This window comes from Hibiscus syriacus, unplaced genomic scaffold, assembly GCF_006381635.1.
Source record: "Hibiscus syriacus cultivar Baekdansim isolate YM2019G1 unplaced genomic scaffold, ASM638163v2 tig00111715_pilon, whole genome shotgun sequence".
NCBI lineage: Eukaryota > Viridiplantae > Streptophyta > Magnoliopsida > Malvales > Malvaceae > Hibiscus > Hibiscus syriacus.
In genome coordinates, this window is record NW_024063160.1 from 734,679 (window position 1) to 749,698 (window position 15,020).

The 15,020-nt window shown below is 33.0% G+C and overlaps 1 protein-coding gene across 1 annotated transcript; it reads left to right on the forward strand.

The window, feature by feature from the left end:
• Positions 1-2,793: 2,793 nt before the first annotated feature.
• On the forward strand, positions 2,794-5,938 carry LOC120168148. Its single transcript, XM_039176969.1, has 6 exons — positions 2,794-3,220; positions 4,385-4,511; positions 4,911-5,050; positions 5,166-5,228; positions 5,341-5,409; positions 5,638-5,938. The coding sequence occupies exons 1-6, from the start codon at positions 3,017-3,019 to the stop codon at positions 5,707-5,709; spliced, it is 675 nt and encodes a 224-aa protein (XP_039032900.1). The 5' UTR covers positions 2,794-3,016; the 3' UTR covers positions 5,710-5,938.
• Positions 5,939-15,020: the final 9,082 nt, after the last annotated feature.

A 15,020-nucleotide genomic window follows, 5' to 3' on the forward strand; every position in this document is an offset into this window, starting at 1 on the left:
TCCTTTCCGGGGCTGCCTGCCCATGCATGCATTGTATCGTACAAGCTACAAAATATGCTTCTTTTGGTAAAACTATCTCGCGTTCTATATAACATATTTAAAGGCCTTGTGTTCTGTTGAGCATGAGTCTCATTTAGTGTAAAATCACGTTTTTGAGAATACAATTTAGGAGTTTTTTATTTACTTCAGAATGATTAAGCGCTGAATGATGCAAAGACTCTGTATGAATTAGTTCTGAATGTGACATGTTTGATAATGGCTCTGAATCATTCATAATGTACTTCTGTATTGAATCATTCAACACTATTTTGTTGAATCATTCAACACTATTTTGTTAAATCAGTCAGCACTAAATCATTCAGAGGTGCGAAACAAACACGTTAAATGATTAACGATTCAGCATTCAGCGCTGGATGGTTCTATAAGAGGCAAACAAACAACCCCTTAATGTTTCAATAAATGACCTCGCGCACTACAAAATGTGATGTGCCCGAGATGGAAATTTATCGCATTCGTAAAAAATTGAAATTTGAAATTAGATTCCACGACCCCGCGTCCTACAAAGTGCGAGTTCGTTTTGAATATGAATCTTTTCACCGAACCTTGCGTCTTGTAGAATGTGATGTTCCTTAAATCTTGCTTAGGAGGGGGTGTGATCACTCCTATAAATACGCATTGCTATAATAGTAGAGGTTGGAGACACACACACATTTCATTTTTCTTGTGGGAAGGTGACTATTACCTTTGAAGATGTTGCATTCCATGTTGGAAAGTCTGTTTGACGGAATGCTATTATTGGTATTGTCGATGGGTATCTAGGTCGACTTGCGTGAGGAACTGCTTGAAATTTCTCCGAATGATCACAATTTAGATGGAGGAAGATCAATATTAAATTTTTACCCAATAATTTTACGCGGCTACCCCCAATGCTGCTCCAATAATTAAGTAGGTAATTTTTGAAATTTATGTTTATTTATTTTTATTTTTTATTTATAATATTAAAATTTTATTTTATGTTATTATAAATTTTTTACGATAATTTTTTATTTTGTAGTGATTTGCTTTTGCTCTTATTTTACGAGTTATTGAAGGGATCTTGATGCCAAATAAATTCCGAAAGAAAGTGCATCTGATGTGGTTGTATCATCTACGTGTTTTGTATGACTCTAAATATAAGAGTTGAGGATCGACAATGTTGACATTTCTATTCTGGGAGCTTTGTAAAGCTTTTAATCTGTACAAACAAGTTATTAGATGGTGTCTGAGTTGTTGCAATCGTAGGTTTGGTTATGAATGGCATTTCTACCGTCGATTCCTACACATCCGACCCTATTTCAATTTCCATTACTCCGAAAATAATTAAAAATAAATTATGTTTATATATTTAGATTACTATACGGTTTTTTAAAATTAATTATATTTGTTATATTAAAAATAATTATATATATTTTTAGGTTTTAAAATTGTTGATCGATAAAATGAAAGACGATGTAATAATTATAACTTGCTGATGAGAAAACTTCTTATAGTTGAGTTGAGACTTTCGAATAAATACATTTTTTATGATATGGTGATAAAAAAAATGTTACGGTAACATAAATAAATATAAAAACATTTTTGGACTATTTCGTTAAAACCAAAATGTCTTGTCACTTTAATGACAGTAATTTAATTATATATTGAGAAATATAAATTTTTTAATAATTAATAAGTAAACGAAATAAATCTTAAATTTGAGTAATCAATAGTATAATTTATAGTAAATCTTAAATTTTAGTAATCAATAGCGTAAATAAAAAACAATATCGTAATTCATATTTTAATAATCCTTTTCATATTTGCAGTCAATTAAAGAGTACTTGTTCGAAGGGCTATAAATGAGATGAAATAGATTGCGAGTTATTCGAGATCGATTCGGTTAAGGTTCGATAAATACTTGGATCGAATGGACTCGATTCGAGCTTGACTCGAATTCTTAACGAGTATAAACGAGCTACTTACTACTCAACTCGAAAAGCTCTTGAGCAGTTCGAAAATATAATATATTAATATTTTATTTTTTAAAATAAATATTAATAATATTAACATTTATGTGTTGATTTTTTTAAAAAAATACAGTAAGACTATCATATATTTAAGGTTCAAGTTCAAGTTTGAGGCTTCAATCTAGTTAAGTTTAAGAAAAAAAATTCATTTCGAGCCTTTTCGAGCTGCTCACGAGCTTCAATTCAGGATTTCGAGTTAAAATCGAGTTTAAAAATTTTAAACTCACAAATTTTCGAATTGAGTCAAGTTACATTTCAGAACTTTTGAATCGAATCGAACTCAACGATACTCGAACTCGACTCGATTTGTTTATACCCCATAGTGCAATAATGATCATAGAAAAAGAATTTGTACCGTTGTCATGTGCTTTCGTAACTAACTCTTAATTATTATTTAAAATTTTATTTGGCAAGTCATCTCAAAATTCGTTAAATTATAGTGCTCAAGTGTAATGATTTCCATTGGATAAGGTTGTCCGAATTCCAACCCCCAATAGAAACAGATATTAAATTCTAAACTTGGCTCCAAAACTTTTAGATGTGAACAAGGGGTGAGACCGTCATTTTGATTTTCTCCTCAAACTCCATTTGCCGCAAAACAAAGCTACGGGCATTTGCTCTCTGTAGCGCATGATTGAAAGAGAAAACTTGTAACATCCTTACGTGGCGTTGAATGACTCGTTCCTTTGAGGTCGTCCGGATTGATAACGTTACCAGCCAATAAGCTGGTTTTTATGTTCTCTGTTTCTCTTTTGTTCTCTCTCTCTCTCAACTGTGTTTTTACTTTCCTGATAAGTCGCACATTCCTCATTGATTTCTCTATCTTTCGGTTACGAAAACATCATGTACGAATCCAGCGATGCATAAGCTTCTGATCGATTGCAATTTTGATACTTAATGCTTCCATTTTCAACCGAGTTTGACTCCTGTTTGATTCACTGAGTTGGGCAATCTTTTATAAGAAAAGAAACATGTTGGAGGCAATGGAGAGTTCAGTCAATGGCGACGGTTTCTCGCAGTTACAGAGCTATGGGGACAGTAGCGAAGAAGAGCTATCGGTGTTGCCACGTCATACTAAGGTGGTCGTCACTGGAAATAACCGTACTAAATCGGTGCTCGTTGGTCTTCAAGGCGTTGTCAAGAAGGCTGTTGGACTTGGCGGATGGCATTGGCTGGTAATTATTTGTTATTTATTTTCAGTTTTTCTGGAAATGGGAGGGGGTTTAGTTGTATCTGGGCATTTTTATACTTCAATTCTTTTTTTCTTTATATGTAAATATTTTTTAAAAGATTTAAGATACCTAAAATTGATTTTTTTTGAGGTAATGTGGATTCAATTCGAGGAAATTTTAACTTTAAATGCTTGTTAGGATAAAATAAACCTTTACGCTTCCCTTATTCAATTATTTATATTTGTCTTTTTTTCTTCCTTTTGGTGATTTTTTCTCATAATATTTTTTTTTCATTGTGTTTTTTAAGTTTAATTTTCTCATGGAGATTGCAAGTTTAGTCGTTTCTTGTCTAAATTTACTTCAATTTTGATACTCGCTCTGCTATCTAATTAATTTTCCATACTTATCCAGATTTGGGTTTAGGGATGTGGGTTTCGATTGCATGCAAATGCCTGTTAATGGATCTGTTATTTTTGAATCGTTTTAGCAATTGTACGATGATATTCAGAATTTTCACAATACATTTTGATTTCATTGGGGTGATGATAATTTTTGTGAAAGAGATAAATTATGAAATTATCTAACATTGAGGTTATTGCATGATGGTGCTATTCATGTATTCTTGATTGATTTATCTTAGAATGTTGCTCAATAAGAAACCTTTTTTCTTCTTCTGAATTTTGAATTTCTTGGGGGGGGGGGTTAGCTGCCCTTCCGCTATCAACAACTTGCAATCATTTTCATTCTCAACTTTGCTTCCTTGGTTTTTAAGAAAACCGCACCCCGTTTTCTGTTACATTCATTGGTGGATTACATGAGCTAGATTCCTGGAAATATTCAGACTTTTATCTTCATTTTTGCTATTTTCTCAACTGTAGCTGAGCTAGTGGATTGAAAGACAATTTGACAATTGCAATTTTAACAGATAATTTTGTCATAATCCTGTAGGTTCCTAAGCTATTTTGACTTGGTAGTTTTCCAATGCTATGATTTAATTAATTTGTTAAAATTTTAATAGGATTTCCATGTCCATTTCCCGGCTGTTCTTTTGATTCCAAAAAACACGAAACTTGTCTACATGTTCGTCCACTTATCGGGAGCATAGGCATTAGGCATTTACCTTTTAGCTGATAGTAATATTTGTTTCCCTACTTGATGAAACCGCAGGTTCTTACCAATGGCATAGAAGTAAAACTACAGAGAAATGCCCTCAGCGTGATCGAAGCCCCTACTGGTAATGAAGAAGACGATGACATTGAATTTGAAAACATGCAGTGGAACATATCAGACATGGGTGAGTTTATTTTTTTTTATCTCGTTATTTCAAAAATTGCATCTGCTTCCAAATTTTAGTTTCTCATGTGAGTTCTATATGTTTCAAAATTCAAACCGAGAACAATCTTCAACACCGGTCAGTAATTTGTCTAAATTGTCCTGTTTCCTCCTTTTTTGTTCATATGTGCAAATTTTCACAAGTATAAAAGATATGTTTCTTATACTTTTACCGACTTTTGGTACTATGAATATTGAGCTGCTAGGGTCTTGTGTGAGACCTTTATATCTTGGAAGCTTAATGGGTTTTAATCTGTAAGGTAGAGAGCTTCAATATTTTGATTCCAACAGATTTATCTTTTGATTGGTCCCCCAACACTTATTTAAATATATACTGCTTGTTTCAACTTTTGATTTCCAGCTTCTGATGACACTCAAAAGTCTCACAGATCAAGGCGTAAAATGCATAAGTTGCTCGGGTCTTGTTACAAAACAGGGAGCAGGTCTCTTTCTTGTGACTCACAGTTTAAGGGGTCTGTTTCTGCACCCCGGGGGTCCATGGTAAATGAGTTTAAGAGCTTATATTTTCTTTTTTATTTATTGAACATAATAATGTACTGCCAAATGATGTTAAGCTACTTGAGTATGTATTTACATTATTATGTTTACCCTGTAGAAAGTTGACCTCAGCAAACTAGAGATGGCTGCTTTATGGAGATATTGGCGACACTTCAATCTTGTAAGTTTTTCATGGAGAAAGAAGTAATTAGAATTATCAACCTTGTCTGTAGCACATCTACGGTAAAACAATAAATGGTTTAAATGTCATTGCTTGCTATTGCTATTGCCAGGTAGATTCCATTCCCAATCCATCGAAAGAGCAACTAGTTGATGTGGTTCAGAGACATTTCATGTCACAGGTAACTGCTCTCCCACTTTGATTTTGTTTATTATTTCATTTTACCTGATTGTATTGTCTTATTGAGCTGTGAAATTAACAATATCCCTCGTAGAAAACGTTTTCTTGAACGCTTGCCAAGTTTCCATTAAGACAATTGTGTTTTAGTTTTTTTTTACACTTGGTGTTTGAATATTAAGGATGAGACGATTTGTGATTATAATATAAAAATCATCATCTGTTGGTGCAGAAAATAGATGAACTGCAGGTAATTGTGGGATTCATTCAGGCAGCTAAGAGATTGAAGACTGTTTGTAAATGAACCGAGGAAGACAGCCCCTAACAGATACTAGGGTATCCTAATGTCATCTTCCCGTGAATGTGATATATATATATATATATATATATATATATTTGTGATGTGTGGTATCTCTGTTAATTAGGCTTAGTAATTTTACTATGTTATAGAGGTTGTTCCATTTTGGTAGACTAGTTTATGTAGATATAAAATCCAAAACATCGTTACAATGCAAGACCTCTTTAAGATCTCATTGTGGGTTTCCTTTCTAAAATTAAACACCCAGGTTGTATTTTATAGCCCAGGATCAAAATTAAATAATAACGTGGGAATTTTATTTAAAAAATATTTTATGTGTTGATGATAAGTGTCGACACAAACACGAATCAGACAATAATAGCATACATGTAGGAACTTTAAGACAAGTGTCCAGCCCTTTTGCTGAAGTTCGAGCTATTGCTCGCTTTTGTTCCAAAGCATGCATTGTTGATTTCTTGAAGATTCCTCGAGAGACAAATGATACATGCACCATAAGGTATATATCAAAGGAAGATGGCCATTCTCTTTTAATTGATTCACACAAGCAAGCCTTGGAAAAGAGGACCAAAATAACAAAAAGAGGACCAAAATAACAATAGATTTGCAACGACTTTTTGAATAGGATTTAGGTGTTATTTGGTTAACATATCTTTTGGAGATGCAATCGACTGTCTCTTAGCTTTTCAACGGTACTTGAAACGTATCAATTCGATGTCGAGTACTCAAAATACGTTCATTTTAGTGAAAACAAAACATGCAGAAATTCTTATGCGTGATTAATACGAGATTTTATAAATATTATAAATTATCAATTTTTTTATTGATTATTTGTAATGTAATTTAAGGTACATTATAAGAATAATCCCTTTTGTTTTTGGTCTGAACGCATTTGGTCACCAATTTAAAAATTAAAGGTTCATGGTCTCTAACATTATCGGCCCGTTCGATTTTATTCCTTAAAGTTATCGGTTCATTCGATTTTAATCCTTCGACCTTTAATTTTTTAACGAAAGTATTATGTGACAATTAAAAATAAAAAAGAAATCCACATAAGTCACTAACTGTAAGTGACGTGGAAAGGTAAACAAGAGAGGAAATTTGATCATTGTTTCTTAATAAGCGAAGAAGCCATGTCAGAAACTAATTGTAAAGATTCAAGGACCACTGTCATGGTTAAGAACATACCCAATAGGTTTGCCATTTTCACCAACTCTTAACATGATTGCACTTGTTTTGATATATTTAATGGGTTTGAGTTTTTGGCATTTTTGCGGTGAAAATTTATTGTTGAACATGCTCGACATTCATTGTATTCACTACAACGAGCAAATTATTAACACCGATGATGATTAACCTTTACCTTCTTCCCACCTCCTCATTGATTTTAAGTAATATTATTTCATTTCCTTTTCTTTTTCGTTGAATTTGCTTATTGATGGAATTGAAAAATTCCAGCATTAAGTGTAATGTGAGATATTGATTTATGAATATGACTTTCCCGCAAACAACTTGGAGACTTTACAAGGCCTTCCATAATCAACACTGGAAAGTGTTCAACTCTAGAAAAATCTGCGAAAAGCTTGGAGTTTGTGGGCATATGAATTTACAAAGACTAAATAATGGGCTGGATTAGAAAGAGAAAAAGAAGTGGATTACAAAATATTGTTCAATAGATTTGGGAGCAAACTTGTCTCATGTGCAAATCGTCGAAGGAAGTGGGTTACGGGGAAGAGGAGGAGGAAGAAGAAGGAGAAAAACAAGCGATTTAAAAAAAAAAATTGCCACATAATACTTTTGTTAAAGGGTTAACGAGACTTAACGGTTGAGGACTAAAATCGAACGAATTAATAATGTTATGGACCGTTTATTCTTAATTTTAAATTGGTGACCCAAGTCGGTCATACCGAAAACAAATGAGACTATTCTCATAGTTTACCCTATAATTTAACATAGGATGATGTATTATCTTTTAGGATTAGATTATTATTTTATTAGGAATTAAGATAAGATAAAGTTAAAATATTATTTTTAGTTTATTATTATTTTATTAGGAATTAGGATAGAATCAAAAGATTATCTTTAGTTGATTTTTATTTTATTCGGTAGTTACTTAAATTCATGAAACTCCTTACCCTATACAAAGGAGTCTCCATTCACCATTGTAAAACATAATTCTTTGATTAATAATAAAACAAGATTTCGTTTTTGCAAGAGTTTATTGTCTTGTGCCTTTGAAGTATTCTTCATTACTAAGTTCTTCATAAGAGAGATCTCCACATCCCAGTTTGCATTCTCATTGCGATTAGGAGGGTTGGTTAGAGCCGATTATCGGGTTTACCTAATCAAATGTGATTAGGAGAGTTCGTAAGACAATTATATATCAATCATCATCATCGTCATCATCATCAAATTACCATTCTTGCCCATCATCATTAAAACTTTAATTTTGGCTAAGTTATCCTATCTTTAGGAGGTTGTATTATATAGCCCATGATCAAAATTAAATAATAAAAACGTGAGAATTTTATTTAAAAACATTTAATATGTGTTGAAGATAAGTGTCGACACAAACATGAATCAAACATTAATAACATACATGTCTGAACTTTAAAACAAGCATCAGGCCCTTTTACTGTAATTCGAGCTATTTCTCGCTTTTGTTCCAGAGCATGGATTGTTGTTTTCTTGAAGATTCCTTTTGAGACAAATGATACATTCATCACAAGGCATATTGTTGAGTTAATCGATTGACAGATTTGGCCAAGAGGGGGTGAATTGGCAATTAAAAATTTGGTGGAAGCTTTTACAGAAAATTGAAAGTAATTGCACAGCGATTTAGAGTGGTTCGACTTTCTCAATCAAGTCTACGTCCACTACCTTAGCTATCCACACTAAGGATTTTCCAACAAATTCACTAATTTGTTCTTTCTTTTGAGGCCAAAGAGATAACCTTACAACACCCTCAAGAATATACCCCAATTCTTGAGAATACTCTTTCCCAAAGAGAAGATTACAAATTTGCAAACTTACAAGGAAAACCTCACAAGGTAAGATGTTTGCACAATTCTAGAACAAGAAAAGAACACTCAAAGATAATTACAAATGAGCACAAATGGTGTTCTTGAAAGCAAAATGAATATTGAAAGGAAAATTGGCTTGATTTGCACAAACTTGGTGTTTGATGCTTTCTCTCTTGTTTCTCTATGATTTCTTGTTGATCAAGGGCTTCAGAACTTGTTTAAATACACCTTGAATCACTTATGAACGTTGGGAATGATTTGTGAAGATCATATAGCCGTTTTAGTGTGAAAACAATTAATAAAACAGCTTAGAGCGTAGGGGGAATCGGTTCCCCCTCATAGGGAATCGGTTCCCTAAGTGTAAAATTCAAATATTTTGACCGTTGAACAGGGGGGAATCGGTACCCCCTATGGGGGAATCGGTTCCCTCCGAGCATTCTGGAAATCTCGGAGCCAAACCATTCAGGGGGAATCGGTTCCCTCTGAGCAATCTGGAATTTTTGACTTTGAAATGGTTCGAAATACTTTGAAAGATTATTTTGAAATTGTTTTAAGATTAAAACTTAATTTTACACTTAAGTAAGGATTAAAAATGATTTTTGAAATATTTGGAGTAATGTTTTGATATTCGAATAATTATATCGAATATACTTAGAAAATCATTTGGAAAATCTTAAAATTCATTTAACTTAATTTGTTATATCGAAATATCAAAATGTTTTCAACAATCTCCCCCTTTTTGATATAACAAAATATTTTAGTAATTTTAAGATTTTGAAATCAAGTTTTGAAATTACTCCCCCTTACTTTAACACTTCTCCCATTTATCATTTTAAAAACACATACTTCTCCCCCTTTTTGTTAAATCAAAAAGATTCAAAGAAACGTGAAAATCATTTAGCCAATTGATTAGGTATATGTATGCATAAGTTGCTAAGATCACAATCAAGAGAAACGTTAGCCATTAGTTCCATAATCAATATTCATAAACAATGTGATATGGAAAAAATGGTCATATTGTTAATAATGATGTAAATGATGCAATAATGAATGAATCACACCAAACATATAAGTTCACACCATCCATAAATCCAAACAAATTCACAATCCACAAATTCAAATATTCCAAAATATTCAAAATGTTAAAACAATAAGTTTGGATTTCAAAGTAAAACATTTCATCACATATCCGGATCAGGAGGAGGAAAACGAGCTCGCATAGCGGCCATTTCGTTAGTGTGGTCATTAATACGTGCGTTGGTTGCTTCATTATTTGCACGCATTTCCCGAAGAATTTCTAATTGTTGAGCTCCCATTGTGGATAAATGGGACTCTATAGAAGTAAAGCGCGAATCCATAGTCGCATATCGGAAATCAAATGTCTCCATAAAAGATTGAAAATATGGAGGTATTTGAGTCGATTGTTGTGCGTGCTCCTCGGGTTGCTCAGGCTCATCTTCGGCTTCATCGATATCCCTCATTAATTGTTCAAACTCTGGATCTTCGTCAGCTTCGAGTGGAGCTTGTGAAGAACTAGCTCCCGGAGTAGTTGCAGAAGATCTAACCCATTCACCGGTTTCTTTATTTTTGACCCATCCCACTCTTGTTAAAGAAAGAAGATTGATTTGTTTCTTAAGAGGAAAGGAGGCATCTAGACCAACTCGAAGCTCGGCTTTAGAAAAGAGATTACTAAGGATACAACCGTAAACTAGTAAAGAACAAAGTTTCTTATTTGGCACTAGGTTAACGGTTTCAACAATCTCAGCAAAGATAATCTCGGAAAGGTTTATTTTTATATTGTGTTCAAAACAATACAACCACCAAAGATCTAAAGCTCTGAGAGTAGAATAACGACCCCCGGATGGTCGAAACCACCAAGTGATCATGAGATGAAGAAAACACTCATGAAGATCTAAAACACTTGCACTATCATTTCGTTTATATTGTGAGCCTAAAACTTGTTTTTCATTTGATAAACCTTCATTATCCAAGCCTAAGGCATTGACTATGTAAGCCGGATCAAGATGGAAATATTGACCTAGGAGGTAGGAACGTACTCCTATGGTTTTGTTTTTGTCATGATTTTTGATACAAACGGCATTACAATAGAAGATACGAACAAGTTGATGATAGACAACGGGTTCAAGTTCGAAAAGTTTATCAAATTTCCATTCGTGCAAGATAGGGAGATATTTAAAGTTAATAGCAACCATAGCTTGAAGAGATGGGATACGTTCTTCCCTAATCTTATACGAGTCAAAATATTTGTAAAACCAATAACGATAATCTTTAGGACCCGGTTGATTGAAACAAGAATTTTGGATAGTCAAGTTAGGATCAAGATTTGGAATAGGATTTTGAGGAATAGGAGGAGGATTTGGAGGTGGATTTGGTTGACGACTAGATGAAGACCTAGCACGTTTAGGATTGGACATGGTGAAGGAAATCGGAATAGATTGGATAACCTGCAATTTTTAAAACAAATGTATGTAATTCAATTAATCCAAAAACTCAATTGAGTCCTCAATATTTCAAGGTTCTCTAAATCAATCCTAATGGGCAAAGTTTTTGAAAAAACTTTTGAAAAATATGGTTTTGAGAAACAATATATGTATAGTTTTCATAACAACAACATAATTTAATCAAAACACAATAATTTGAAAATTAACATTTTTTTAATTTCGAAAATTTGAAAATTTTTGGAAAATTCTTGTGTTTTTGATGAAATTAGTTGTAACATCTAGTTTCTAATCACTAAACAATCAATGCCCGATCACTATTTTAACCTAGAACTAATTAAAACTAATCTTATGTTCAAAATCAATGAAATATAGAGTTTAGAAAAATTTACCTTGAAAGATGAAGATTGAGGGGATTTAGATGTTGTTTGCACGATTTTAATGATTCCAACAGGTTTAGAAGATGATATTTGAATTGAATTTCGATTAATATCGTTGATTTGAGGCAAAAATGGAGATTTCAGAAAAGTTGAGAGAGAGAACGGCGGAAGAGGGTTTTGGGGTGTTCTGCCCGATTTTAACAGAACCCCAGGGGGTATCGATTCCCCTGTGAGGGGGAATCGGTTCCCCTTCAAAGGGGGAATCGGTTCCCTCATGGGGGGGATCGTTCCCTCTGCACCAAAATGCTAAAATCCGACTTTTAAGTACACAAAATGCTAAATTAATCTTCTCTAGTGGTATAGGCAACTCATATATTGAAAAATAATTATGTTCAAACAATTAAATTAATCTTTAATCAATATTTGAACATAAAATTAATTTTTCATCAAGAATCATAAACTCCCCCTAACTAATAGCAATGAATGCAATCAAAAATTACTATTATGAGCATTTTTCAGTATTTATTAAAAGTGCTGAATTATTTTAAACACTAAGTGAAGATAGGTCAGTTACACCTAATTCTCTCCTAAGTGTCCAAAACCTTTCCTTATCTAAGGGTTTTGTAAAAATATCCGCTAATTGATGCAAAATATCAACAAATTCTAGAACTACATCTTCCTTAGTGACATGGTCTCTAATGAAGTGATGTCTAATTTCAATGTGTTTAGTTCTAGAGTGTTGGATGAGATTTTTAGTGAGACAAATAGCACTAATATTGTCACACTTGATAGGAATAGTACCTACTTCAATTCCATAATCAAAAAGTTGTTGTTTCATCCATAAAACTTGTGCACAACAACTACCGGCTGAAATATATTCCGCTTCAGTGGTACATAATGCAACACAATTTTGTTTCTTTGAAAACCAAGAAATCAACATATTTCCAAGGAATTGGAAAGTACCGGAGGTGCTTTTCCTATCTAATTTACATCCTCCATAATCCGCATAAGAGAAGGCATGCAAGCTAAAACTAGAGTCTCTAGGATACCAAAGTCCTAAACTAGGAGTGTCCTTAAGGTATCTAAAGATTCTCTTAACAGCTAGTAAATGTGATTCCTTACGACATGATTGAAATCTAGCACATAAGCAAACACTAAACATAATGTCCGGTCTACTTGCAGTTAGATAAAGCAAAGAGCCAATCATTGACCTATATAATTTAACATCTACACTTTTACCTCCTTCATCTAAGTCAAGCTTTGTTGAAGAGCTCATTGGAGTGTCATGAGGTTTCCCATTTTCCAGTCCAAACTTCTTGAGCATATCTTTGATGTACTTAGCTTGATTAATGAAGATGCCATCTTTTCTTTGCTTGATTTGGAGTCCCAAGAAAAATGAGAGCTCCCCCATCATGCTCATCTCAAACTCACTTTGCATTAGCTTAGAAAATTCTTGGCAAAGAACATCATTAGTAGAACCAAATATTATATCATCAACATAAATTTGAACTACTAATAAATCTTTACCTTTATGCTTTAAAAACAATGTAGTGTCAACATTTCCTTTTGAAAAACCTTTTTCAATTAAAAAATTTGACAATCTTTCATACCAAGCTCTAGGAGCTTGTTTTAAACCATAAAGAGCTTTTGTCAATTTAAGAACATGATCTGGAAATTTTGAATCTTCAAAACCTGGAGGTTGTTCCACATACACTTCTTCTTTTATAAAACCATTTAAAAATGCACTTTTAACATCCATTTGATATAATTTAAATTCATGAAAACATGCAAATGCTAATAACATTCTAATTGCTTCCATCCTAGCTACGGGAGCGTATGTTTCATCATAGTCTATACCCTCTTCTTGAGTATACCCTTGAGCAACAAGTCTAGCCTTGTTTCTCACTATATTACCACTCTCATCAAGCTTATTCCTAAATACCCATCTAGTACCTACAGTAGATTTATTACTAGGCCTTTCAACTAATGTCCATACTTTACTTCTCTCAAATTGATTTAACTCTTCTTGCATAGCCATAATCCAATGTTCATCATTTAATGCTTCTTTACTATTCTTAGGCTCTATGCATGAGATAAATGCAACATAATTACAAATATTTCTAAGAGAAGATCGAGTTGTTACCCCTTTTGATGGATCACCTATAATTTCACCATCCTTGACATAGTTGTACTCTCTTGGATAAGATACTTCTCTTTCTTCAATGGTTGGATTCTCAAGAGGATCATGAGTTTCCTCATTTTTCGTTTCTTTCTTTGATGATGGTTCTCCAACTTCATGTCTAACATCATTTGTATTTATAACACCTACATCATCATTCACACAAGAATCCTTCATTGGAAGGGGATTATCATCGAAAACAACATGTATAGACTCTTCTACAACTAAAGTTCTTTTATTAAATACTCGATAAGCTTTAGAATTTAAGGAGTAATCCAGAAAAATTCTTTCATCACTTTTAGCATCAAATTTGCCAAGGTTTTCTTTACCATTGTTTAAAACAAAACATTTACATCCAAAAGGATGAAAATAGCTAATGTTAGGCTTTTTATTTTTGAAATTTTCATATGGAGTTTTCTTTAAAATTGGCCTAATCATTACTCGATTAACAACATAACAAGAAGTATTTGTGGCTTCCGCCCAAAAATATTTTGGCAAATTATTTTCACAAAGCATGGTTCTAGCCATTTCTTCTAAAGTTTGATTTTTCCTCTCAACAACTCCATTTTGTTGAGGGGTTCTAGGTGCTGAAAAATTATGACTAATACCATTAGAATTACAAAATTCAATAAATCCAAGATTTTCAAATTCAGTGCCATGATCACTCCTAACACTAGTTATAGAGTAACCCTTTTCATTTTGGATTTTTTTTTAAAATGTGATGAACTGTTCTAATGCTTCATCTTTAGTACTTAAAAATAGAACCCAAGTATATCTAGAATAGTCATCTACCAAGACAAATGCATATTGTTTTCCACCCAAGCTAGTAGTCCTAGTTGGCCCAAAAAGATCTACATGGATCAATTGTAATACTCTACTAGTTGATACGTCATTAATGGATTTAAAAGAACCACGCTTTTGTTTTCCTTTAGCACAAGCATCACAGATTTTATCATTATCAAATTTAAGCTTAGGCAACCCTCGAACTAAATCACCTTGAATTAGCCGTTGTAAAACACTCATACTAGCATGTCCTAGTCTTCTATGCCATAACCAACTATCATGTTCATCCTTAGCAACTAGGCATAAATTAGTCATATCAAAAGAATCTAAATGCACCATGTAAATGTTCCCTATTCTATGACCAACAAGCATAATCCGATTAGATGCAATGTCAATGACTTTACAACCATTAATTTTAAATAAGACATTGAATCCTTTATCGCATAATTGACTAATACTCAATAGATTATGCTTT

Bases quoted from the DNA above. Each gene is read 5' to 3' on its own strand.
- LOC120168148 (XM_039176969.1), top strand. From the start codon at position 3,017: ATGTTGGAGGCAATGGAGAGTTCAGTCAATGGCGACGGTTTCTCGCAG. The intron at 3,221-4,384 runs GTAATTATTTGT...ATGAAACCGCAG, and splicing joins TTGGCGGATGGCATTGGCTG to GTTCTTACCAATGGCATAGA. The intron at 5,410-5,637 runs GTAACTGCTCTC...CTGTTGGTGCAG, and splicing joins AGAGACATTTCATGTCACAG to AAAATAGATGAACTGCAGGT.